The sequence below is a fragment of the Stegodyphus dumicola genome, chromosome 3, assembly GCF_044657685.1.
Source record: "Stegodyphus dumicola isolate Sdum_Otavi_A_Nest chromosome 3, ASM4465768v1".
Classification (NCBI taxonomy): Eukaryota; Metazoa; Arthropoda; class Arachnida; order Araneae; family Eresidae; genus Stegodyphus; species Stegodyphus dumicola.
In genome coordinates this window covers 55915359-55935581 of record NC_140770.1, presented here as the reverse complement: position 1 = coordinate 55935581, position 20223 = coordinate 55915359, and the positions used below count along the sequence as shown (strand labels likewise).

Here is a 20223-nt window from a genome sequence, read left to right as displayed (position 1 = left end):
CCAAAGTCCTAGGTAGTAACCTTTATCACCTCCAAAATGTCGCCAAACTACCAGTTACCATATTCGAAAGATCAGCCAAATTTTTATTTCTTCGACATTTTTTGTTTTTTACAAAATGCTTCTTTTACTGTTTATAAACAGAATAGTACTATAATGGGAAAAGATAATCAAACATTTTGGTTGATCTTTACAATATGGTAACTGGTAGTTTGGCGACATTTTGGAGGCGATAAAGGTTACTACCTGGGACTTTAGTAATAATAATGTGAGCAGTACTCAGTTCCGATTACGCATTATTTTGTGTGGGGGAAATGAGAGATCATGGGATATGTCATGTGATATTAATGGACGAATTACGGTTCTTTAATCGGAAAAGGGGGAAAATCGGGAAAAAATCTGGAAATTTTGTATTTGGCTTTATTCTGTGTTGTGTGAAACAGTGTTGGTTAATTTTTGGATCCCACGGCCCTAACTAAAGTAAATTCGAAATGGGTATTTAGGCATTGTGATAAAGAGAAGTTTGCTTTTTATTTAGCGGAGGAAGTATGGAGGAAAAATTCGCAGAAAAAAATCTTTCAATAATTTTATTGAATGAATTAGAAAAGTGTATCCGCCACGTAATCAAGATTCTGAAGAAGATTAGGTAAGTTAGTATTTTTAATTATTTGAGGATATTATTTTTATGCATTGTTCTAAATGTAAGGTGGAAAGGAATTTGGTATTATTGGGAAAATTGTTATTAGCAATGATTTAGTTTAAAGTAATTAGGATTGTAAGGTAATTTTTATTAATTTAATGTATGTGCTCATTTATATTTTAAGTAGTGTTTTTGAATTTAATTATATTTTAATGAAATGATAGTTATTTTGTGAATTTTATGTTTGTAGGAATTTGGTATACGTTTTAGTTGAAGTAAACGTGCATGGAAATAATTTAAATATTTGATACTAAGCATTTGTAATGCTTGTGGTATGAATTCGTTGGTGACGTGTATAATGTAATAGATGATTTAGAGGTAAAAGTTTTTGGATATTTTATTTATTTTATATGTGGAAATGTTCTTATTTGGAAAGGGTAAATACTTTTTCGCGATCAGGTAATTTCATACATGTTCTTTTTACCGGGTTTAAAGATTGAGAAAATTGTCATGTATTTTCGTGAAATTTTTCTAATTTATGAGAAAAAAGCAGTGTACATGGATATAGTGAAGAGTGTGCGCAATGCCATTTTTGTGCAATTCTGGGATGTTTTTTTAAGTAAAAATAAATCGGCGTGTACATGGCTTATGTGTATGTGTTATTTTGAAAAACATGTAAGGAGTATGGTATTGTGCACTTTTTCCCAATTTTGCAGTGAATATTTGTCATGATTAAGCAGTTTTGTTTGATAAAATTTCTAGCATAAGTGTAATTCGGCTAGTAGATTGTTGGAAGAAGTGTTCAGTAGATAAAAAGAAAAGAAACATGTCTTTACTTTGTGAAGACAAAATGGTGGCGGGGAAAAAAAATAGAGGGTTGCTGTAGGAGAGTTGGTTGCCAAATTTTCGCCAAAAAATCGCCAAGTTACCATAATGTAAAGATCAACAAACATTTTTTGCCAATTTAAAAAGTTACTATTCAGCTGCCAGTTTTTTGCGGGAGTGCATATAATCAAAAAGTATTGCATATATGTATGTCTAATTGTTTCTAGAAGTAACGCAAAATTTGGGACATGTCTTTTGCAGCAGCTTTACTGATAATTTTCATTTGGTGCATTTCTGCATTGGTGAGAAACAAACATAATTGCACTCTGGCAATACTGAAGGTTTTCATAGCAAAATACTCATTATACTTGTTATATTTGAATGAAATAACAAATTTGAAAGTATTCAATTTATCACAGTACATTTTCTGTTATATATTTTGCGTTTTCCAACTTCAACACCGGAAGATTCATACAAAATAGCATAATATACTGGGAAAATAAAAAAGATTTTTCATTACATGCCTTCGCTATTTAAAGCTGTTTGATACAGGAGAAGTTTCCTATTGCACATCACAGATCGTGCAAAAAAAACTTTTGCCAAAATAAATGACATTCATCCATTAAAAATTACCAGATTAAAATGCTTATCATTTCCTTCCTTTAATGAGAACACTAAACAAATCCGAAATTCACTTTTCATGTCATATTTTTAGTCAAAAAATTTAAAGCTTTGTTTTTAAAGATTTTTGAATGGGACATAAACTATCAACATTTCATCGTCTTACCAACTCGTTGCTAAGAGACTGCTCATTTGACTATAGTTTGGAAACAAAACATTTTTCAAGAAAAATGAGTCATATAACAGGGGCACAACGAATTCAACATAATGCAAATAAAAAATTTACAAAATTCATCCCTGGTCATCAATGTACAAATGTACTTTCGATTCAAAATACAATAACTAAGTCTTTGTTTATTAACTAAGAAGGAAATAAAGGAATTCATCAGCACTGCTCATTTTTAAATGAGTAATCGATCCTGGCACTCACAGTAATAACAGCAAATATTTCATGTTTTGTTTACACATACTACCTTTCAAAAATGATCCCTTTATGCAACCAAGATATAGTTTTAATCTTTATAAACATTCCCTAGTTCTACTATACATTTTTCTGACACTCATTATTACATTTCCCCTTATAGCCATCTTCCTTTAACTTATCGGTTAGCTTTTATTTATTTGCACCCGGAAAAACGAGCAGACAGAAGTAAGCAACTGAAGAGAATCAATGTTGCCAAAGGAAACTACAACATGTGCTTTACTAAAAGCTAATTATTTCAGTAGTTCAGTATAATCTGATAAAATTACCTAGGTTATTTTTCCTACATTTCAAGAAAGATTATATATTATTTTATATTTTCATGCCATAGTTTCAATTGTTATTATTTTGCGATCTATGTAAAGAAAAAGAAAAAAGATCGTTACCGGAAATATATATTCCAGACATCTCAACTTTACTCATCAATTTTTGAAATGTCAACAAAAAGAAAATATGTGGGAAAGTTGACATAATCGTGTGTTGTTAGTGTTGAATTTTTTAAATTGAGTTATTATCGATTTATGTTAATTTTATGTTTTTCAACAATCACTTAATATTCATTATTCGGTAATTAAAATATAGCTAATAAGTTGTGCATAATATTTATTATTTCCTAAATATCTTGCATAACCTTGCTACAGTGTACCTATTTTGATTATTATCTTCACATTCCTTTCGCAATAAATTATTAATGAAAATAACATTATGGTTAAAATGAATTTAATTTGTCCCAAATCTCAGACTTTGCTAACTTATTTTGTCGTGATCTTAAAGAAATGAATAAAAAACAGAAGACATTGTATGAAACTTGGAATAAGTCCCCTCCGAAAGAAGTTTTGAAAAAATCAGGAACCAATTTACCATCCTCTTCTAAAGCAATTACATCAGGAAAGAACACAGCTGGAGTTGCTTTCGACTTTTCTAGTAATGATATATTTCAGGTTAGTTAAAGCTGTTATTTATTTAATTAAAGATGTTGCATTTAACATTTATTGTTGTATTAGTAGATATTATTTCATAAAAATGTTCATTATTATTTGTAATAAATTGTTTAAATACATTTGATGAAATTCTGAAAACTCTTCAGAATGTATATAATAGATGGGTAAATTCAAATCATTTGTATTTTGTTTACTCGTGTATATTTTGGCATTATATATATTGATTTCCATTCTGATAATATAACTTTGTTGTATCATTATGACTGGCTGCAAAATGTCAAAGATGTAATGCATTGATTTAAATAATGCTGTAAATTTTAAATGTCATTCTATTTTATCTCATGATTTGATTTTATAAATTAAATAAATTTAAAGTCGTATGATGAACTCATGGATGATGTTTCTATGTTAAGCAGATATCTGAATTTTTTTTTCTGAGTTTTGTATTATGTGTACTGTCTTTTGAGCATATTTTGCTTTCAATGGAAAAAACAAAAACAATTATAACCATTATATGTTTTTGCTTTTATTAGAATAATTAAATTTAATGGTATACTTTAGAAATATGTATTTTTTATCTTTATTATTTCAAAATATTGCACAATTATTATTAAATATAATAGAAAATCTTTTTTATTTCTTTTTTTCCAGACCACAAAGTATTCAAAAAATGAATCAAATATTGGTGAAACAAGTTTTGATCATAATGCTGGTCAAACATGGATTTACCCCACCAATCATCCAGTTCGTGATTATCAGTTCACTATAGTTAAAGAAGCATTGTTTAAAAATACATTAGTCATATTACCAACAGGACTGGGTAAAACATTTATTGCAGCAGTTGTTATGTTTAACATCTATAGATGGTATCCTCAAGGAAAAGTGATCTTCATGGCACCAACAAAACCTCTTGTTGCTCAGCAAGTAGATGCATGCTTTAAAATAACTGGGATTTCCGAAGAAGACACTACACAAATGACTGGTATGTAATAAAATCACAATGATTGTAATAAACTGATTTTTATTTTAAATTGGAAATTTCAGTATATTCTATATTAAAAAATAGTATATTTTACATTGTTTATTAGTTAATAAAAATAAAAAACTGCATAACTTTTACAACAAGTAATGTTGACACGAATTTTTGTGTAGCTCAAGTTTGTATCCTGATTACGATACTTGCATTGTTTGCTATTTGATGAAGAGTTTTACATGCAGTCACTGCAAAGCATGGCTACTTCAAAGAGACTATATAGAAATAAAAGAAGTATAGTTAATATTTTATTTACAACTAAGGTAATATCTGCTAAGAAAGAATGTTTTAAAAAGGTTTTCAGACCAACAAGTATGGATTTTAAATACAATAAAAGCTTGACAAAGGCTAATTTTCGTATAATTGAGTATTTAAAAAATGCAGTTCATGATAGAAAAACCAAATAAAGGGGATAAGTTTTGGTAAAAGTATATTTATGGGTACCTCTTCACGAAAATTGGTGATTTTTGGCAGCACATAGATACCGACTTTGTGCAATTCTTCATGCTCTCCCTTGACTTTATCCATGTACACACCAACCTATTTTAACTTTTAAAAAAACCACCAGAGAATTGCACAAACTTTGCATTGCATACTCCCTTGACTTTGTCCGTGTACACATCGATATATTTTCACTTAAAAAGTCAAAGGAGCACCCAATTCTAGATAAAAGTATATTTATGGAACATTCAACTACTCAGGTTACCATAAATAAAGCATGAACTTGGCGATAAATGAAACAAAAACTTCATGATAATACAAGGGGTATTCTTCAGTCTACTCTAGCCAAAGTTATTGGTCTAAAATTATAAAAACATTCGTCTTATTTATAATCAACTTAAGAACCAAAATCTTACTGGGTTAGAGTAGACTAAAGGGTACCACTTGTATTATTGCACACAGTTGTTGTTTCATTTATCGCCAAGTTGTTTCATTTATCGCCAAGTTGTTGTTTCATTTATTGCCAAATGGTTGTTTCATTTATTGCCAAATTGTTGTTTCATTTATCGCCAAGTTGTTGTTTCATTTATCGCCAAGTTGTTGTTTCATTTATGGTAACCTGAGTAAATGAATGTTCCATAAATATACTTTTACCTAGAATTGGGTGCTCCCTTGACTTTTTAAGTGAAAATATATCGATGTGTACATGGACACATTGATAGTCAAGGGCCATGGCAAGTTTGTGCAATTCTGTGATGTTTTTTGAAGTGAAAATAGGTCAATGTGTACATGGATACCAAGTTTGTGCAATTCTTTGACTTGTTACTTTGTCTTTGTGTAGTGGCAATTTTTTGCCGCTGCACAAAGACAAAATAACAAGTCAAAGAATTACACAAATTCGGTATCCATGTACCACCAAAAATCGCTAATTTTTGCCAAGGGGTACCCGTAAATATACTTTTACTTTTGCCATTATATAAGCTTTTGAACGAAATGCATTCCATATATAAGAACTGATATATATTTATAGGCCTTAAGCATATGAAAATAACTTGTAAAACTTCTTTTCCATTTGTAAAATCCCATCGATTATAAATGTTGATGGAGGTCCTGAAACATTTGCAGAGAAAGAAAATTAAAAAATCTAGCACATAAAAAACTTATACTATAAAATTTTTATATATGCATATATATAAATTTCAAAACTTGTTTGTTTGAAGTTGTTAATTCTTTCGTAATTTTTATGAATTGAATTTTGTCTACTTTTCTAATTTCTGTATACACTGGCGTGCAAAAATTAAGGACGAAGTCGAAAAATTAGCATATCAGCTGAACGAAGATGCAGAGCAGACAGAAAGACCTATCAGGAGATTACGTAAGGTGATGTACGGTAGCACATGCGCAGATATGCAGGTAGACGTGTCTGAGTAGTATAAAGCATATTGTCGGTGTAAGATCAATATTTCTGGCAAAGAGATTGCACGCCGTATAGCAGTTAAAATCACACCGAGTTGCTGCCTCAGCGAGAAATAGCGAATAATCAATCTGTTAGATGACATCTGGATGCTTTTACCTGAGGTCAAATCATTGGGAAGTTGGAGGAAGGCCGCAGTGTGACAAGTGTGGCTGCAGAGTTTGGAATTGCTCACAGCATCGTTTCACGACTTTGGAGACAATTTAAAACTACAGGAACAGCTATCCGGGGGGTTAGTAGTGGTCGTCCAAGAGGAACCACACCCGCAGATGACCGGTATATTGCCTTACAGGCCAGAAGAAACAGGCGGCAGACAGCGGGAGAAATCGCTAGACACACGACACAGGCGACTGGACGACCGATATCGCGTTTTACCATAGCCAGAAGACTGCACGGTGGTGGTCTGTTTGCACGATGCCCTGTACGGTGTGTACCTCTAACGCCTGCCCATTGGAGAAGGCGTTCTCTGTGGTGCCGTGAACACCGGAATTGGAGAGACAATGAATGGGGACGAGTATTCTTTACAGATGAGAGCAGATTCAGTCTGAGTAGCGATTCTCATCGCATACTCATCTGGAGAGAGCGGGGAAGCCGCAATCATCCCTCGAACATCATTGAAAGGGACAGGTATGGAGGTGGCGGTGTTCTCGTTTGGGGAGGCATCATGCTTGGTAGTCGTACAGACCTTCACATCTTCGACGCAGGTTCAGTCAACGGGACCCGTTATTGTAACGAAATTCTTCTTACATATGTGCGTCTTTTTAGAGGCGCTTTTTAGAGACAATGCACCATGTCATCGCACAGTAGCTGCCGAACAGTTCTTAGAGAATGAGGATATTGAACGTATGGATTGGCCGGCACGATCTCCGGATCTCAATCCCATCGAGCATGTATGGGATTTTCTAGGCAGACGCTTGGCAGCTCGTACCTTACCACCAGTAGCGATTCCGGAGCTTCGATTGGCGCTGCAAGACGAATGGGCAGCAATGCTTCAGCAACTCATTGACACCCTCATTCTCAGCATGGGCAGACGCTGTGAAACCTGCCTAGCAGTCAGGGGAGATCATATCCCCTATTAAAGACCGGATGTTTCTTGCTGGACACCCATCACAGGGATTTTTCGGCCTTCAGTCGCATTGCGCTCCATGCTACTTTTTCAATAAAGCTTCTTTTTATCCCTCTGATTTCTCTTTTAGTAAGTGTTGCTTACATTACTCATGTCCTTACGTATTGGGGATCTTACTGTATTAAATGTGTTGATTTGGAAAGCTTTTGTACAAATTTATATTGAAAAAACCATCTCGTCCTTAATTTTTGCACACCAGTGTATATATATATATATATATGTGTAAGTTATAGATCTAGCACATAAAAACTTGAATCACTTGTCTTCATTTTACATTTTGCATTGCCATCATTTATTTGTTTTCAAATAAAGTCAGTTGTGCCTATTAACATAAATTTTTCTTGATGGCAGAATCTTTTTTTTTTTCAGGTGGAGGGATACTCCACTTCATGCTATTCCATTGAAAGCGTGTCCCAAATTTTAATTCCTCACCCCCAAAATGTGGGGGAAGATAGAGATCAATTTACAGCCTTCCTTAAAAAAAAAAAAAAAAAAAAAAAAAAAAAAAAAATTTAAATCTTATGATTATTTTTTGATGTTTAGCTTATTTATCATTGCCACTAGATCACATTGTTTGGTAACAGTTTTTGTTTATCAAAAATGGTAAATGCTAAGCATACTGGCAAGCGTAGTTCTTGTTGTAGACAGACTAAATTCCTGTCATAAACTTTCGAATCTCTCACATATTCCCATGCCATGCTAATTTCCCACTTTCTTTGTATATGGAATATCTAGTTCTAAGAACGAATTCTTGGCATAGTAGTTTACAGCAAAAAACAAGAACACAGTTCAACAACACAATATTAAAAAAAAATAAAGCTGCAACATTCCATTAATTTCACATATCTCTTGCCTCCCAGTAATGTTCGGCAAGAAAAGTCTTGTGCAGAGCAGGACAATAGAGACAATGTACGGCGTCCATCACATCTTCAGAGCTGCACATTGGAGAAGAATAATTTTAAATCTATGGAGATGATATCGTAGGTAGTCATGTCCTGTGGTAAGGCGGAATTCAACGACCCCTCTATGCCTTGGGCCGTTACACAAATTCAAGATAGCATTCTTCCAAGACTTATGAGAAACACGATGATAGAGATCTTTCTGAGCACATACTTTTGAAAAATCTTTTAATAAGATCCTTAACAGTGTGGAAAGGCATAGCTTCTAATTAGTTGAATGCCATATATTTAGGCATTTATTGTAGCTTCAGATTTTGAATTTTTTGTTCAATTTACTAAATAGGATATTATTAAAAATTCATTCATTTAAATGAGTTTTTGGTAGATTTGCTAATATAGTTTAAAATAGAAAAATTGAAATAAACTATGAGGCGACTGGTAGCTTAGTTGTATGCTACTTACTTATGACCAAGTGTAATATTAAATGCTAATATTTATTAATAATCTAGGAAAAGCTTAATATCATTATAAATTACTAACAATATTAGCTATAAATCAACATTTGAATATTAAAGGCATATAAGCAGTATTCAGTTAGCTTTCAAAGGTAAATATACTTAATTGTTCTTATTATATGAAGATATAGTTCTTGCTAGGAATAAGTGTCTTTGTTATTGAGAGTTTCAGAGCTCTGTGCTTGCTCTGTTTGATATACAGTCAAAAGTCGTTAATCCGGACTCATCGGGACTTTGGCGATTGCGAATTATAGATCATCAATTTAAATCTGGTAAGATGGCATGCAGAAATTATAAAATTAAAAATATGAAACCATAATTTATGAAATAAGGAACAAAAATGATCTAAAGTGTATCAAGATTTACAAAAAAAAAAGCTTAATATTTATTTGTTTACTTTATTAAACATTTCTTTCAATGTAAGTTGTTTCATTTCATGTGATAATACTTTCTCTTTAATTCTATTAAACAGACATAATTTCTTGCTTAGTTACAAAGTTCCGCTGTTCAAGTCCTACAATTGCTGTGTCGAGAATACCGACTAATTTGTCAATCGAAATGTTTTTGTTTTCGATAACCTCTGTGTCACTTTCTTCACTATCGGAAGTGAATTATAATTATGAATGATCATGACAAGAACTGCTGAAGTCCATGTAATGATCATTCATAAGAAGTAAGATATAAGAAGATTCATAAGATCACTCAGGTAAGCCATTTGAAGATGATTTACATTGGTGAATTACCGATATAATCTTGGCTTACAAAACGGGACAATAACAAGGAAATACCTATCTTTGAATATCGGAAATAAGATTTGATCTAAATCATATCAAAGATGGAGTACATCGAGATGAAATACTACATTTAGTAAGGAATTATAAGCCAAATAAAATAAAAACATCTGCCCTGAAGATAAGGATAGTGCTGACAGATCAACTTCCAATTCATTGCGCGCTGCGACGTCCCCCCCTGCCACAGAGCAGCGTGAAATTGATAAAGATTTTGGAATGGTTAGAGAAACAAAGGATATGCCTTTATCCATTTTTTGCAGCAATTCCACTTTTTGTTTGATGGACATCGAAACATACTTTCGCTTTGTAGATCCTTTGGGAGCTCCAGCATCGGAAATTCTATTTGACATAATCGAAAGTTCAAGCTTACTTTTATAAAATTGCTGTAACAGTCTGCAAAAAATAATAAGCCGGATCCAATTAGAAGATTAAGGAACAATGCAATCTGCAACATTAACTGAAATAGATAATTAGATAATTTTAGTTTATATTGTCCGTTATACATTAAACGCGCATGCGTAAACGTATTATGCGCATGCGCACGTGCACGTGCATATTCGCAGCCGTAAAGGTCTTACGCAGCTTTGAGGTCCGGATTATGGGTGTCTGAATTAAAGACTTTTGACTGTATTTTGCAGTCTGAATGAGCATCACTTTTTATTTTTTCTGTTATATTTTATGTCCTTTGGTTCACTATAGTTGAATATGAGATCAGAAGAGCTGCAGAATCATTGGCTGATAAGCCATTTGAAATTGAGAGGCTTTATTTACAGATACTGCGCAGATTATTTAAATCCTGTGACATTAGATGAAAAATGACAACTTTCATAATGTCAAGTAGAGAGATTATTGAATAAGTTATTATTTCCGATATTCAAAGATAGGTATTTCCTTGTTATTGTCCCGTTTTGTAAGCCAAGATTATATCGGTAATTCACCAATGTAAATCATCTTCAAATGGCTTACCTGAGTGATCTTATGAATCTTCTTATATCTTACTTCTTATGAATGATCATTACATGGACTTCAGCAGTTCTTGTCATGATCATTCATAATTTGTTCACAATGACAAGACCTCTGAATAAACCATGTGTCATCTTATTTTTTTACAGATAAATGTTAGCATTTCACAGTCGCTTGTAATTTTCTCATCATGAGAGGAGCTCTGAATATTCTGTCTGTTAGCATATTTTCATTTCAAAAAAAGAATGTTTGATTTGCCAAGTGAGGAGCATTTTACATCACATTCAAATATGTGAAAATGGTGATTAATTGAAACCACATATCAATAAAAATATTTGGAGTTGCAATGTGAAAAGTTTCAAGTGAGAAAAAGATATACATTTTAAAAACTGGTTCAGTTGGTTCAGAATATTGTTTGTAGCAATGCAGCCATTTATTTACTGGAGGCAGAGGAACTGATATTGATTAAATGGTGGAAGAAGAAACTGAGCATTTACGAAAATATGTCTAGCAACTGGAACAGTTTTATGAAAGAGACGTATTCTCTGAATCTAATCTGATAACTATATAAGCAAATAAGTGGCCCTGAAAAAACTGTGGGCATTAACAATTATTTCACATGGGAAGAAAATAAAGCTGGTAGGATTTTACAGTACTAGTGGATTATGCCAAGAAATTGATGAACTCATTCTTGCGTAGACTCTGAACAGAAAGAAAGGTAACCATACTCATGGAAAAAATCATCAGCCATGTATAAGAGAGATGGTAATTTATTCAAATTGTTGGTTGAGTCATTTTACTGTGAACCATAAATTTCATTTTGTTGATCCAAAAATAGTTGCTCATACACAAAATGTTGAAAAACTGTAATGCTACTAAATGATGGAATAAAAATTTTTACAAGTCTTACCATCTGTAGCTGAAGTGGTGATAGTTCTTGTGATGAGAAAATGCTTCTGATGCCTTTTATTAAAAGCACTCATAAAACATAGCATTCGCAAAGTATATGTGAGAAGTAAACATGAATTTGACTGTAACCTTAGCACCAACTTTGCATTTAAAAAGTGAAAGCCATAATAATAAGGAAGTACCAAAAGATGTCCTATAATTCATAAAGATATTGTCATTTCATCATAATTAATCAATATTCTTTTTCAGGCTGTGTTGGTACATAAGGATTTAAATTTTATTTACTGCAGTTTAATGTCAGTAGAACATTTTGCTTTGAAGATACATTCTACAATTTATTCTTTTTCTTATTATATTTGTTGTTATAAGCTTTTACTGGTCATACAAATCTCTAGATTTAAATTACATATTTTAACCAAAAAAAAAAAAAAAAAAAAAAAAATCTTTTACCCATGATTCATGTTGATGGAAATAAAAATTAGTACTGTTTGATACAATAACTAATAGCAAGTACAAATTACATTATAAATTTAGATTTTTACTAGTACACTTATCTTATGATGAAATACAAAACAGTGTGTAATTGAATATGTGAATTGGAGCGATCAGAACAGAAACACACACACACACATTTTGATATTTTCTAGTGAACCTGTAATGTAATAATTAAATGAATTATCAGATTATTTCAGAGTGAGCAAAGAGATCTGAACAAAAATCTTGTTAATATTTTTAATTGTGGGAATTATTTATTTTAACAGGTATTAACTTGCCAGAAACAAGAAGACGACTTTGGTTAAAGAAAAGAGTATTCTTTCTTACACCTCAAGTTCTAGCTAATGATCTGGTACGGAATATATGCCCAGCAGCAAATATCAAATGTCTTGTTGTTGATGAAGCTCACAAAGCATTAGGAAATCATGCTTACTGCCAAGTAAATTAAATTTTTTGTATGTGTATATAAATATTCATTATAAAAAAATTAGGTACTTGTGTATTATCTTGTCAATTGTTGGTTGTCGTTGGTCAAGTTGATTATCACTGAACCACGAAAATTGGCAGAGAACTTGCTGAAGTTTGCCAGTCATTTTTGCAGAATTCTGAAGGAACTGGCACCTCTTTTTTTCACAGGAAATCATTCCAATATATGACTGTTTTGTCTGCCATTTTCAGTTAACCATATCATGTCCATTAATACGTACTTTTTTGAAGGTAGAATCCCATAACTTTGAAAATAATCCATTGCTTTCTGCTCTGTAAAAGACAGATCTCAAATTTTAGTAATTTTCTCTAAAAGCAAGAAAAAGTATAGTAAAGGTTAATTTATATATTTGTTCACAAAAACAAAATTTGGCTTATTGAGAATCAATTGTGGTCACATCAAATAAAAGTACAGATGTTATTAGTATGTTTTTACGTCACTCTTATGTACAATTGCAGATAAATCCTGCTGCTTGGCAACAGCTTCACAACCAGCGGAATAATACATAAGTATCAAAACTTTATAACACTTTTTGAGCTTTTATATTAGCTAGATTCTAGTTATTAATCTTCAAATGTGATTCCTTTGCTTCCAAATAGTTGTTATTGATAAAATATTGAAAGTTTAAATATTTAAGTATCCTACTGAAATGGAAATAAAATTAATTAAGTAAATTTAATTTATAATCATTTGTGAACAAGTATTGTTATCAAGTTATTTTGATAAATGTAAGAAGTAGGATGTATTTTGAGCAATACAAGGTAAAGCCAGACTTGCTCACGTACAATGTATTTTTTAAGGTAATAACAAGGATGTGGGTTAAAGCACATTTCATCTGCAATACAGTCGGAGACTTACTAATTGGGATTTTTCTCTAAAAAAAATTTGTGTATTATGATTACAAGGAAAGAGAATTTTACTGTTAAATAAGAATTGCAAATATTAAACCATATTTGATAACATATCACATTTCTTTTCTTTTTTTACATTAGGCAATTGTTTTGCTACCTGTGGGCATTGAAGAATCTGTTTTTCCTTAAATATTCTATGGTTATTTAATAATTGATTAAAATTTCTGTAAGTTTAATTATTTCATTGGAATTGGAAGAAAAAGAGTCAAGGTACAAAATATGAGGTGTCATTTTGGAATTATAATTAAGAATATACCATTTAATCATGGTCTTTTGGGGAAGTTTTTGGCTTGGAGACAAATTCTTTGCCACTTGGAGGGGCAGCTTATAATTTGAGAAGTATTTTCAAGATTAAATAAAAAAAACCAAAGCATGTGATTTTTTTTCCTTTCGTAGCATATAAATTAATTTTTTATTTCATTATTAATATTTTTTTCTTTAGAATATTTTTTAATAAGACATTTAATTTCAGCACCAATAATCAATGATCACCTTTTAATGAGTCGGGAATGAGTAATAGACTGAATAAAAAAATAACCTTATGTGTGGTCTGCTTCTGAAATTTTCAGTATACAAAATGCTAGAATAGGCTGCTAACAAAATTTAATGGGGAAAGGAGGGAGAGAGGTATTTTAAAAACTTCAAATCATTCCTCTATGGATATTGACTTCATACAATTCAAAAGCATACAATTGTTTATTTTTAAATGCAACAAAGTATTATAATTATTCTTTCATCAATAAATATTAAGTAAAGAAAATGAATATCCCAATAATTCAAAATTTCATGCTTAGTATAAAAAAAGGATTAAAAATTTATTCATTTAAGTATATTTCAAAGTTCTATAAATTTTTATAAAGTCATGTTTTGAAATTATATTTTCTTTATCAGGTTGTTCATGAATTATTATCCTATACTTCACATTTCCGTGTTCTTGCCTTAACTGCTACACCTGGAAGTGACACACAAGTGAGTCTTTTTAATGTTGACTAGTATTATAGAAATTATTTTATTGTATGTGTAACTTTTATAGTATATTTGTTTCAAATGGCTTTTGAAGAGAAATTTGACCATATTTAATATTGGTATCCAACTCTCTTGGGTGTGAGCAAATGTTAGAAATTAAAGTGTTCTCAGTGGCTTGAGAATCAGATATAGCTTCAGTAACTTAAGATCAAACATTAGATTAGGCTGATATGCAGTCATCATGAAGTTACTTAAATGACTAATACTAACAGTGATGCACATTAAGAATCGAAATAATTCCTTGATATTCACTATATTATATTAATGAAGTCGATTTTTCAGGGCCCAATTTTGATTCCTGGCCAAGCACAAAGTCTTTGTAATAGGGTTCAGCAACAATAACAGCAAAAAGAACTTACTTGTTGAATATCAGATGCCAGACAATAGTGTTAATATATATACTATATTATTTTATTTTCCAAAATTTCATTTCCTTGTTTCTGAGTATTTTTAATTCCTCAATCTAGTCTCCGTAACAAGGTTGTAACCAATTTTCTATAGAAGGTCATTCACGATGTCTGTTCTGAGGCCCGTAGTTAAGTGCTTTGTCATGATAAATAAACTAATCTAAAATGTAGCTGCCCAGATATTCCTGTTTTATTTTCAATTAGATTAAATTGTTTTATATCATAGCCTATAAGTGTTTGTATTTATTTAAATTTTATTATGCCTGCAGGTATAAAAAATAAATCATATAATAGAGTGAATGCTGTAATACAATACATAATGTAAAATATTTTATTCTGTATATTGTTATGTAATATATACATTCATTATGGAGGGTGAGAAAAAACTTTGAATAAGTAATGCTGAAATGTAATCTGGATTAATTTGGTTCATAAAAATACAGGACCATCATCTTAGGTAAATTATCAAGTAATTCATTCATTTTAAGATTTAAATTGAGCGAAAAAAGTGCAGTTGCATATAGAAATTGTAAATTGCTTAAAATATGTTATTACTATATCTGTCTTAATTGAGATGTTGGTTTCAGAATTTTATAGATTGAAATTTATGCAGTGTATTTTGTGAAAACTGTTATCTGACATCTGTTAAAATCCTAAAAAACAATCCTTCATAAAATAGGAAAAACAAGAAGTTGTTTATTATGCTAAAATATTAATGTATTAATTGCTATTATGGTTTTAGAATTTTAACCCATTTGTTAATGTAAATGACACAGGAAAATTATTTCAGATAAAAATCTGTAATACTCTTTAAACAAATAAATTTTAAACAAATGTTTAATACAGTATCCGGTAGCATAACTAAGAGAGGAACAAGGTGAAACATCTGTCCCCGGGCACAGCATCCAGGGGGCACCAAATTAATGATACAGAATTTTAGAACGATATGTTGTCCATTCTTGGCAAACAGAAGGGGACATAAAATCTTCAGTCATTTCTGGGTGTTGAAAACCCTTGCAATGGCCCTGGCAATACCTGCACTATTTTGCATTTCTTCCTGTGTCATTTTCTCCGCTGTTATCCAATCTAAATAAATCAAGTCAGTGAATAGGCTTTAGCATTTTTCTCTTATATCCTCCTTTTAAAAATTGTTGGGTCCCACCAGTGGCAAAGCAATTAAAGATTGCTGAATGCTGGTAGTTTGTTTTCGGTTCAAATCCAACTGAACAGGCCGGGTCCATGTTTGGCATTTGTGGTTTTCCCCACGTGCAGCATGAATATGAGCCAATTTCTCTTCTTCCATGAAGGCATCTTTTCCTACCCTTAAGCAGATAGTTCTTGTTATCTTTGTCATATTCACATAACCTAAAAATTTAACCTTGAAAAAATTTAAATAACCTTAAGTTTTTTATAATTTATCTGAAGCACTAAGTTATAGAAAGACTACATTAATAGTCTTAGTTATTATATTAGGGCAATAATAATGAATGTGATTCATTATTATTGTTTAACATTTATTTATAAAATAGAATCTAAAGTTGTGTGTATTTTGATCAAGTAAAATTCCTAGTTGATGTTAAATATTATCATTTTAAATCTAATTGTCCTGGTAATTTTTTTTTTTTTTTTTTTTTTTTTTTTTTTTTAAATAGGCTGTTAAACAAGTGCTTTCTAATCTTCTGATTTCCCATGTGGAAATGCGTACGGAAGACAGTGATGATGTCAAACAATATACTCAAGCAAGAGATATTGAGAAGATTGTTGTTCCCTTGAGTGACAAATTAACATCACTGAAAAGCAAATTCTTGGATGTAAGTTATGTTTTTTAATGTAGGTCAAACTTAATATAAACGAATCTAATAAAGTAATTTTTAAAGTATGAAATGTTACATTATAAATAAAACATCTTGTGTAGGAATTGCTCTATTACTGAAAGCAGCAAAATAACAAATAGAAGTCATATTGATTCAAAATTTTCCTTAAAAAGTGTATAAAAATATTAAGTAAATTTGTTATATTCTTGCATAGGTACTTATATCACACACAAAACAAAAACAAAAAATCGCACTTCTGTTTAAGTTCATAAATTTAATAAAGTATTTTATTCAAATAGTTTCTCTTTAATTTATCAATCAAAATCAGTAAAATCTTAAAAAATACTGAAAAAGATTTACATATTGAAAAAGAAGATGTTATCTTGCATTGCAAAGAGCAGTGAAAAGGTTATGCTTTTTCTTTTGTTATATCTTAATTGACTTCTATTATAATGAAACACTACAAATTGACAAAAAGGCTTTTATCACAAATAATCATTATATGGAAGATTGCTCAGAAGTCAGCAAAATATCGTTTATATATCTAATTTAGCATTAAAACTTTAAACACCAACAAATTTAATTGTCATTGTAATTTTTAAATTTAAAATTTTGTATTTATAACAAAATATTAAGTAATTAAAAATTTTATTGATGGAAAAAATATCATTCTTATAGATTTTTTCTTAATTACCATTAACATACAAATGATAATAATAATACTAATTTGTTATTTACCTAAGTTAATCTTTTTTGATAAAATCATCCATGCTATAATGTTTTAGGTAACATTGATGAACACTATCCCATTTACTTCAGTTTAAAATATGTAAAATATTTGCTTGCATTTCCTTTCCTTAGAAGAAATTTCACAAATTTCTAAATGAATTTCGTGTATCTTTTATTGTAACTAAAATATCTTTGATTTAACTTCTAAATAACATATACTTTTATTAAGTACAACACAATCTTCAAAATTAAAATTTTTTGCAGTTCTCTTGTTTTGCTATCTTTTTTCTCCTTAAAAGATTTCATATTTTTCATACATATGACTGCATAAAGAGAAGGCTTTTGTTGCATCGTTAATGTCAGAAAATTCCTGGACAAATTTATCATTGATAAGTCTAAGGTAAGGAACTCAAAACACTTATAGTTGCAAACTATAAGCATGAAATCTTCATTCCAAGCTGTTTTCATTTAAGTAGCAAGCAAGTAGCGTATTTGTATCACATGCTGTTGGTTGCTAATTCAATTAAAGTTTTATTCATCACTCTTTTTCTGTAATGCCTTTGAAAAGTGCAGATTACCTTTTGATTTATAGCTTGTAATAGCTAAAGTAGTATTTTGGAAAAGAAATTCAAATTTTACGAATTAAAATTTTTTTGTAATGTTTCAAGAAAATGCTGTTACTAATGGGCAAGAAAATTACTTTTCTTTAATGTCATTTTTTGATCAAAATTTTGCATCTATTCTTGAAATATCACATTTTCTCTAGGGTTTTATATGTGCTTTTTAAAGTTTGGGCAAAATTTTAACACTTTTAAAGTAGCATTGTTTTAGGCTGTTCTGATATTAGGACAAGACTGTTTTTCTATTCTGCTGAGAGGTGATCCACTTCTCTTCTAAAATAATTGCAGACTTTGATTTTGGGTTTATTATCAGTGCATTCAGTTTTTGTATTTTGAATCCATTTCATGAGTAAATAAGCAACAAATACCAGTGGTGATGAAAAAGGTGACTAACTGCAAAACGTAAAGTTTCTAACCAAAAATATTTGACAAGAATCCATGTACACAGCGATCTGTTTTAACTTTAAAAAACATCACAGAATTGCGCAATCTATGCGACAAAGGAATCTATGAACTACGCACACCTCGCTTAATTAACATAACAACAATAAATTTCAAAGAATACAACGTACACAGTGTTCTGTTTAAACTTAAAAAAACATCTACGAGTTGCAAAATCTAGGCAGCTAAGGAATCTACGAACTACACACACCTCACTTAAATAAATTAACATAACAACAATAAATTTCAAAGAATACCACCTACACAGGGTTCTATTTAAACTTTTAAAAAAATCTACGAATTGCACAATCTAGGCATTGCATACTAATCAACAAAATAAACTAAAATAAATTACAAACAATTCAAAAAAAAAGAAAAAACAGTAACAACAGAAATTCATACTAAAAAAAAACAATGAACATAACATTCTACAAAATAAAAACAATAAAATGCACTTACCATAATGAATGGTTCTTCGAACAGCAGAAATGTCAAGAGCATACAAAATCCAGCATACATTCGTGAATAAAATTTTGCCAGTCACACAACATCTGTGACCAAAAGTGCCATGATTTTGCAATATCACACGTCTTTCTGCGATTCAAAATTCCGAAGGTAATGATAAAAACTTCCTCCAAAGTTAACTTACTACACGAAAACCATGATCCAAATCTTAAATTCCTCTGAGAGCCACATACTTTACCAGAAACCATTTGCCTGCAAACCCACACAAGTCTATCAGAAACGCCCTTCTTTGTGCAACTTTTCATATCAGCTCCGCATTTCGGACACGCCAAACTCCGCTTCAAAAGTCCTGACTCCCACAGAAATTCCAAAAATACACTTTGATTCACATAAACACACCCGTGAACAAAAGACTCATTATCAACTCCAACATCGTACCTTTTAATACTAAATTTACTTTGCACACAATCTAAAATACAAGACTGAAATTTGTCCACCTTGTCTTTCATTGCAACATTTCATTTCAAAATGCACACGACACGAACCAACAAGGAAATAAAAAATAATAACCAACAAGGAACAAGGTTATCACTGCAGTGAAAGAATAAGTTTTGAGGTCAAAAGGGTTGCCATACAAACAACATTGTCCCCAAAACCATCGCAGAACACACAATCGCTTCAAAAACCAGTGCAGAACATATATTGCCATCTTTGTCGACCTGAGGGTGTATATAAGAGTAGTACCTTAAATATATATGTGTGAGGTATTTTCTAATCCATATTTATCATTTTAACGTTTATATCATTCTAATACATTAAATATGTAATTTTTAGTTTTAATACTGGAGTTACTTTTATTGCTTCTTGTAAATGTTATAGCAATTCTATTGATTTATTTCTCATTATATGTAACTTTTTTCCTTTCAGATTATTAATATGTATTTAAAAAGACTGAGTCAAAGGAAGGCTATTACACCAAAAAATCCAGCATCTCTTTCAAAATTCCAAGTGCTCAAATTGCGAGATGCCTTCAGTCAGCATCCACCAAAGAACATGGATAAATATTCTTATGGTTTATGTTTAGCTGATTTCTCACTTTGTATTAGTCTGTATCATGCATATGAGCTGCTGATGCTTCATGGTGCGAGATCATTTTATAATTTTTTAACAGG

General features: G+C 30.9%; 2 protein-coding genes across 5 annotated transcripts in view; one reads left to right on the top strand and one right to left on the bottom strand.

Moving 5' to 3' along the window:
- LOC118200731 (uncharacterized) overlaps nucleotides 1–2740 on the bottom strand; it is a 51569-nt gene extending 48829 nt beyond the window's left edge. For all 4 annotated transcript variants that reach the window (XM_085812907.1, XM_035372687.2, XM_035372688.2 and 1 more), the window contains exon 1: nucleotides 2557–2740. The gene's annotated coding sequence lies outside the window, so the exon portion shown is untranslated. The remainder of the gene's footprint in view (nucleotides 1–2556) is intronic.
- A 277-nt stretch (nucleotides 2741–3017) lies between these two features.
- Fancm (FA complementation group M) overlaps nucleotides 3018–20223 on the top strand; it is a 58821-nt gene continuing 41615 nt past the window's right edge. Inside the window, exons 1-6 of the mRNA XM_085812906.1 lie at nucleotides 3018–3505; nucleotides 4157–4487; nucleotides 12418–12590; nucleotides 14441–14518; nucleotides 16635–16793; nucleotides 19979–20222. Coding sequence (XP_085669032.1) covers nucleotides 3341–3505; nucleotides 4157–4487; nucleotides 12418–12590; nucleotides 14441–14518; nucleotides 16635–16793; nucleotides 19979–20222 — 1150 coding nt within the window. The 5' untranslated portion in view covers nucleotides 3018–3340. The remainder of the gene's footprint in view (nucleotides 3506–4156; nucleotides 4488–12417; nucleotides 12591–14440; nucleotides 14519–16634; nucleotides 16794–19978; nucleotide 20223) is intronic.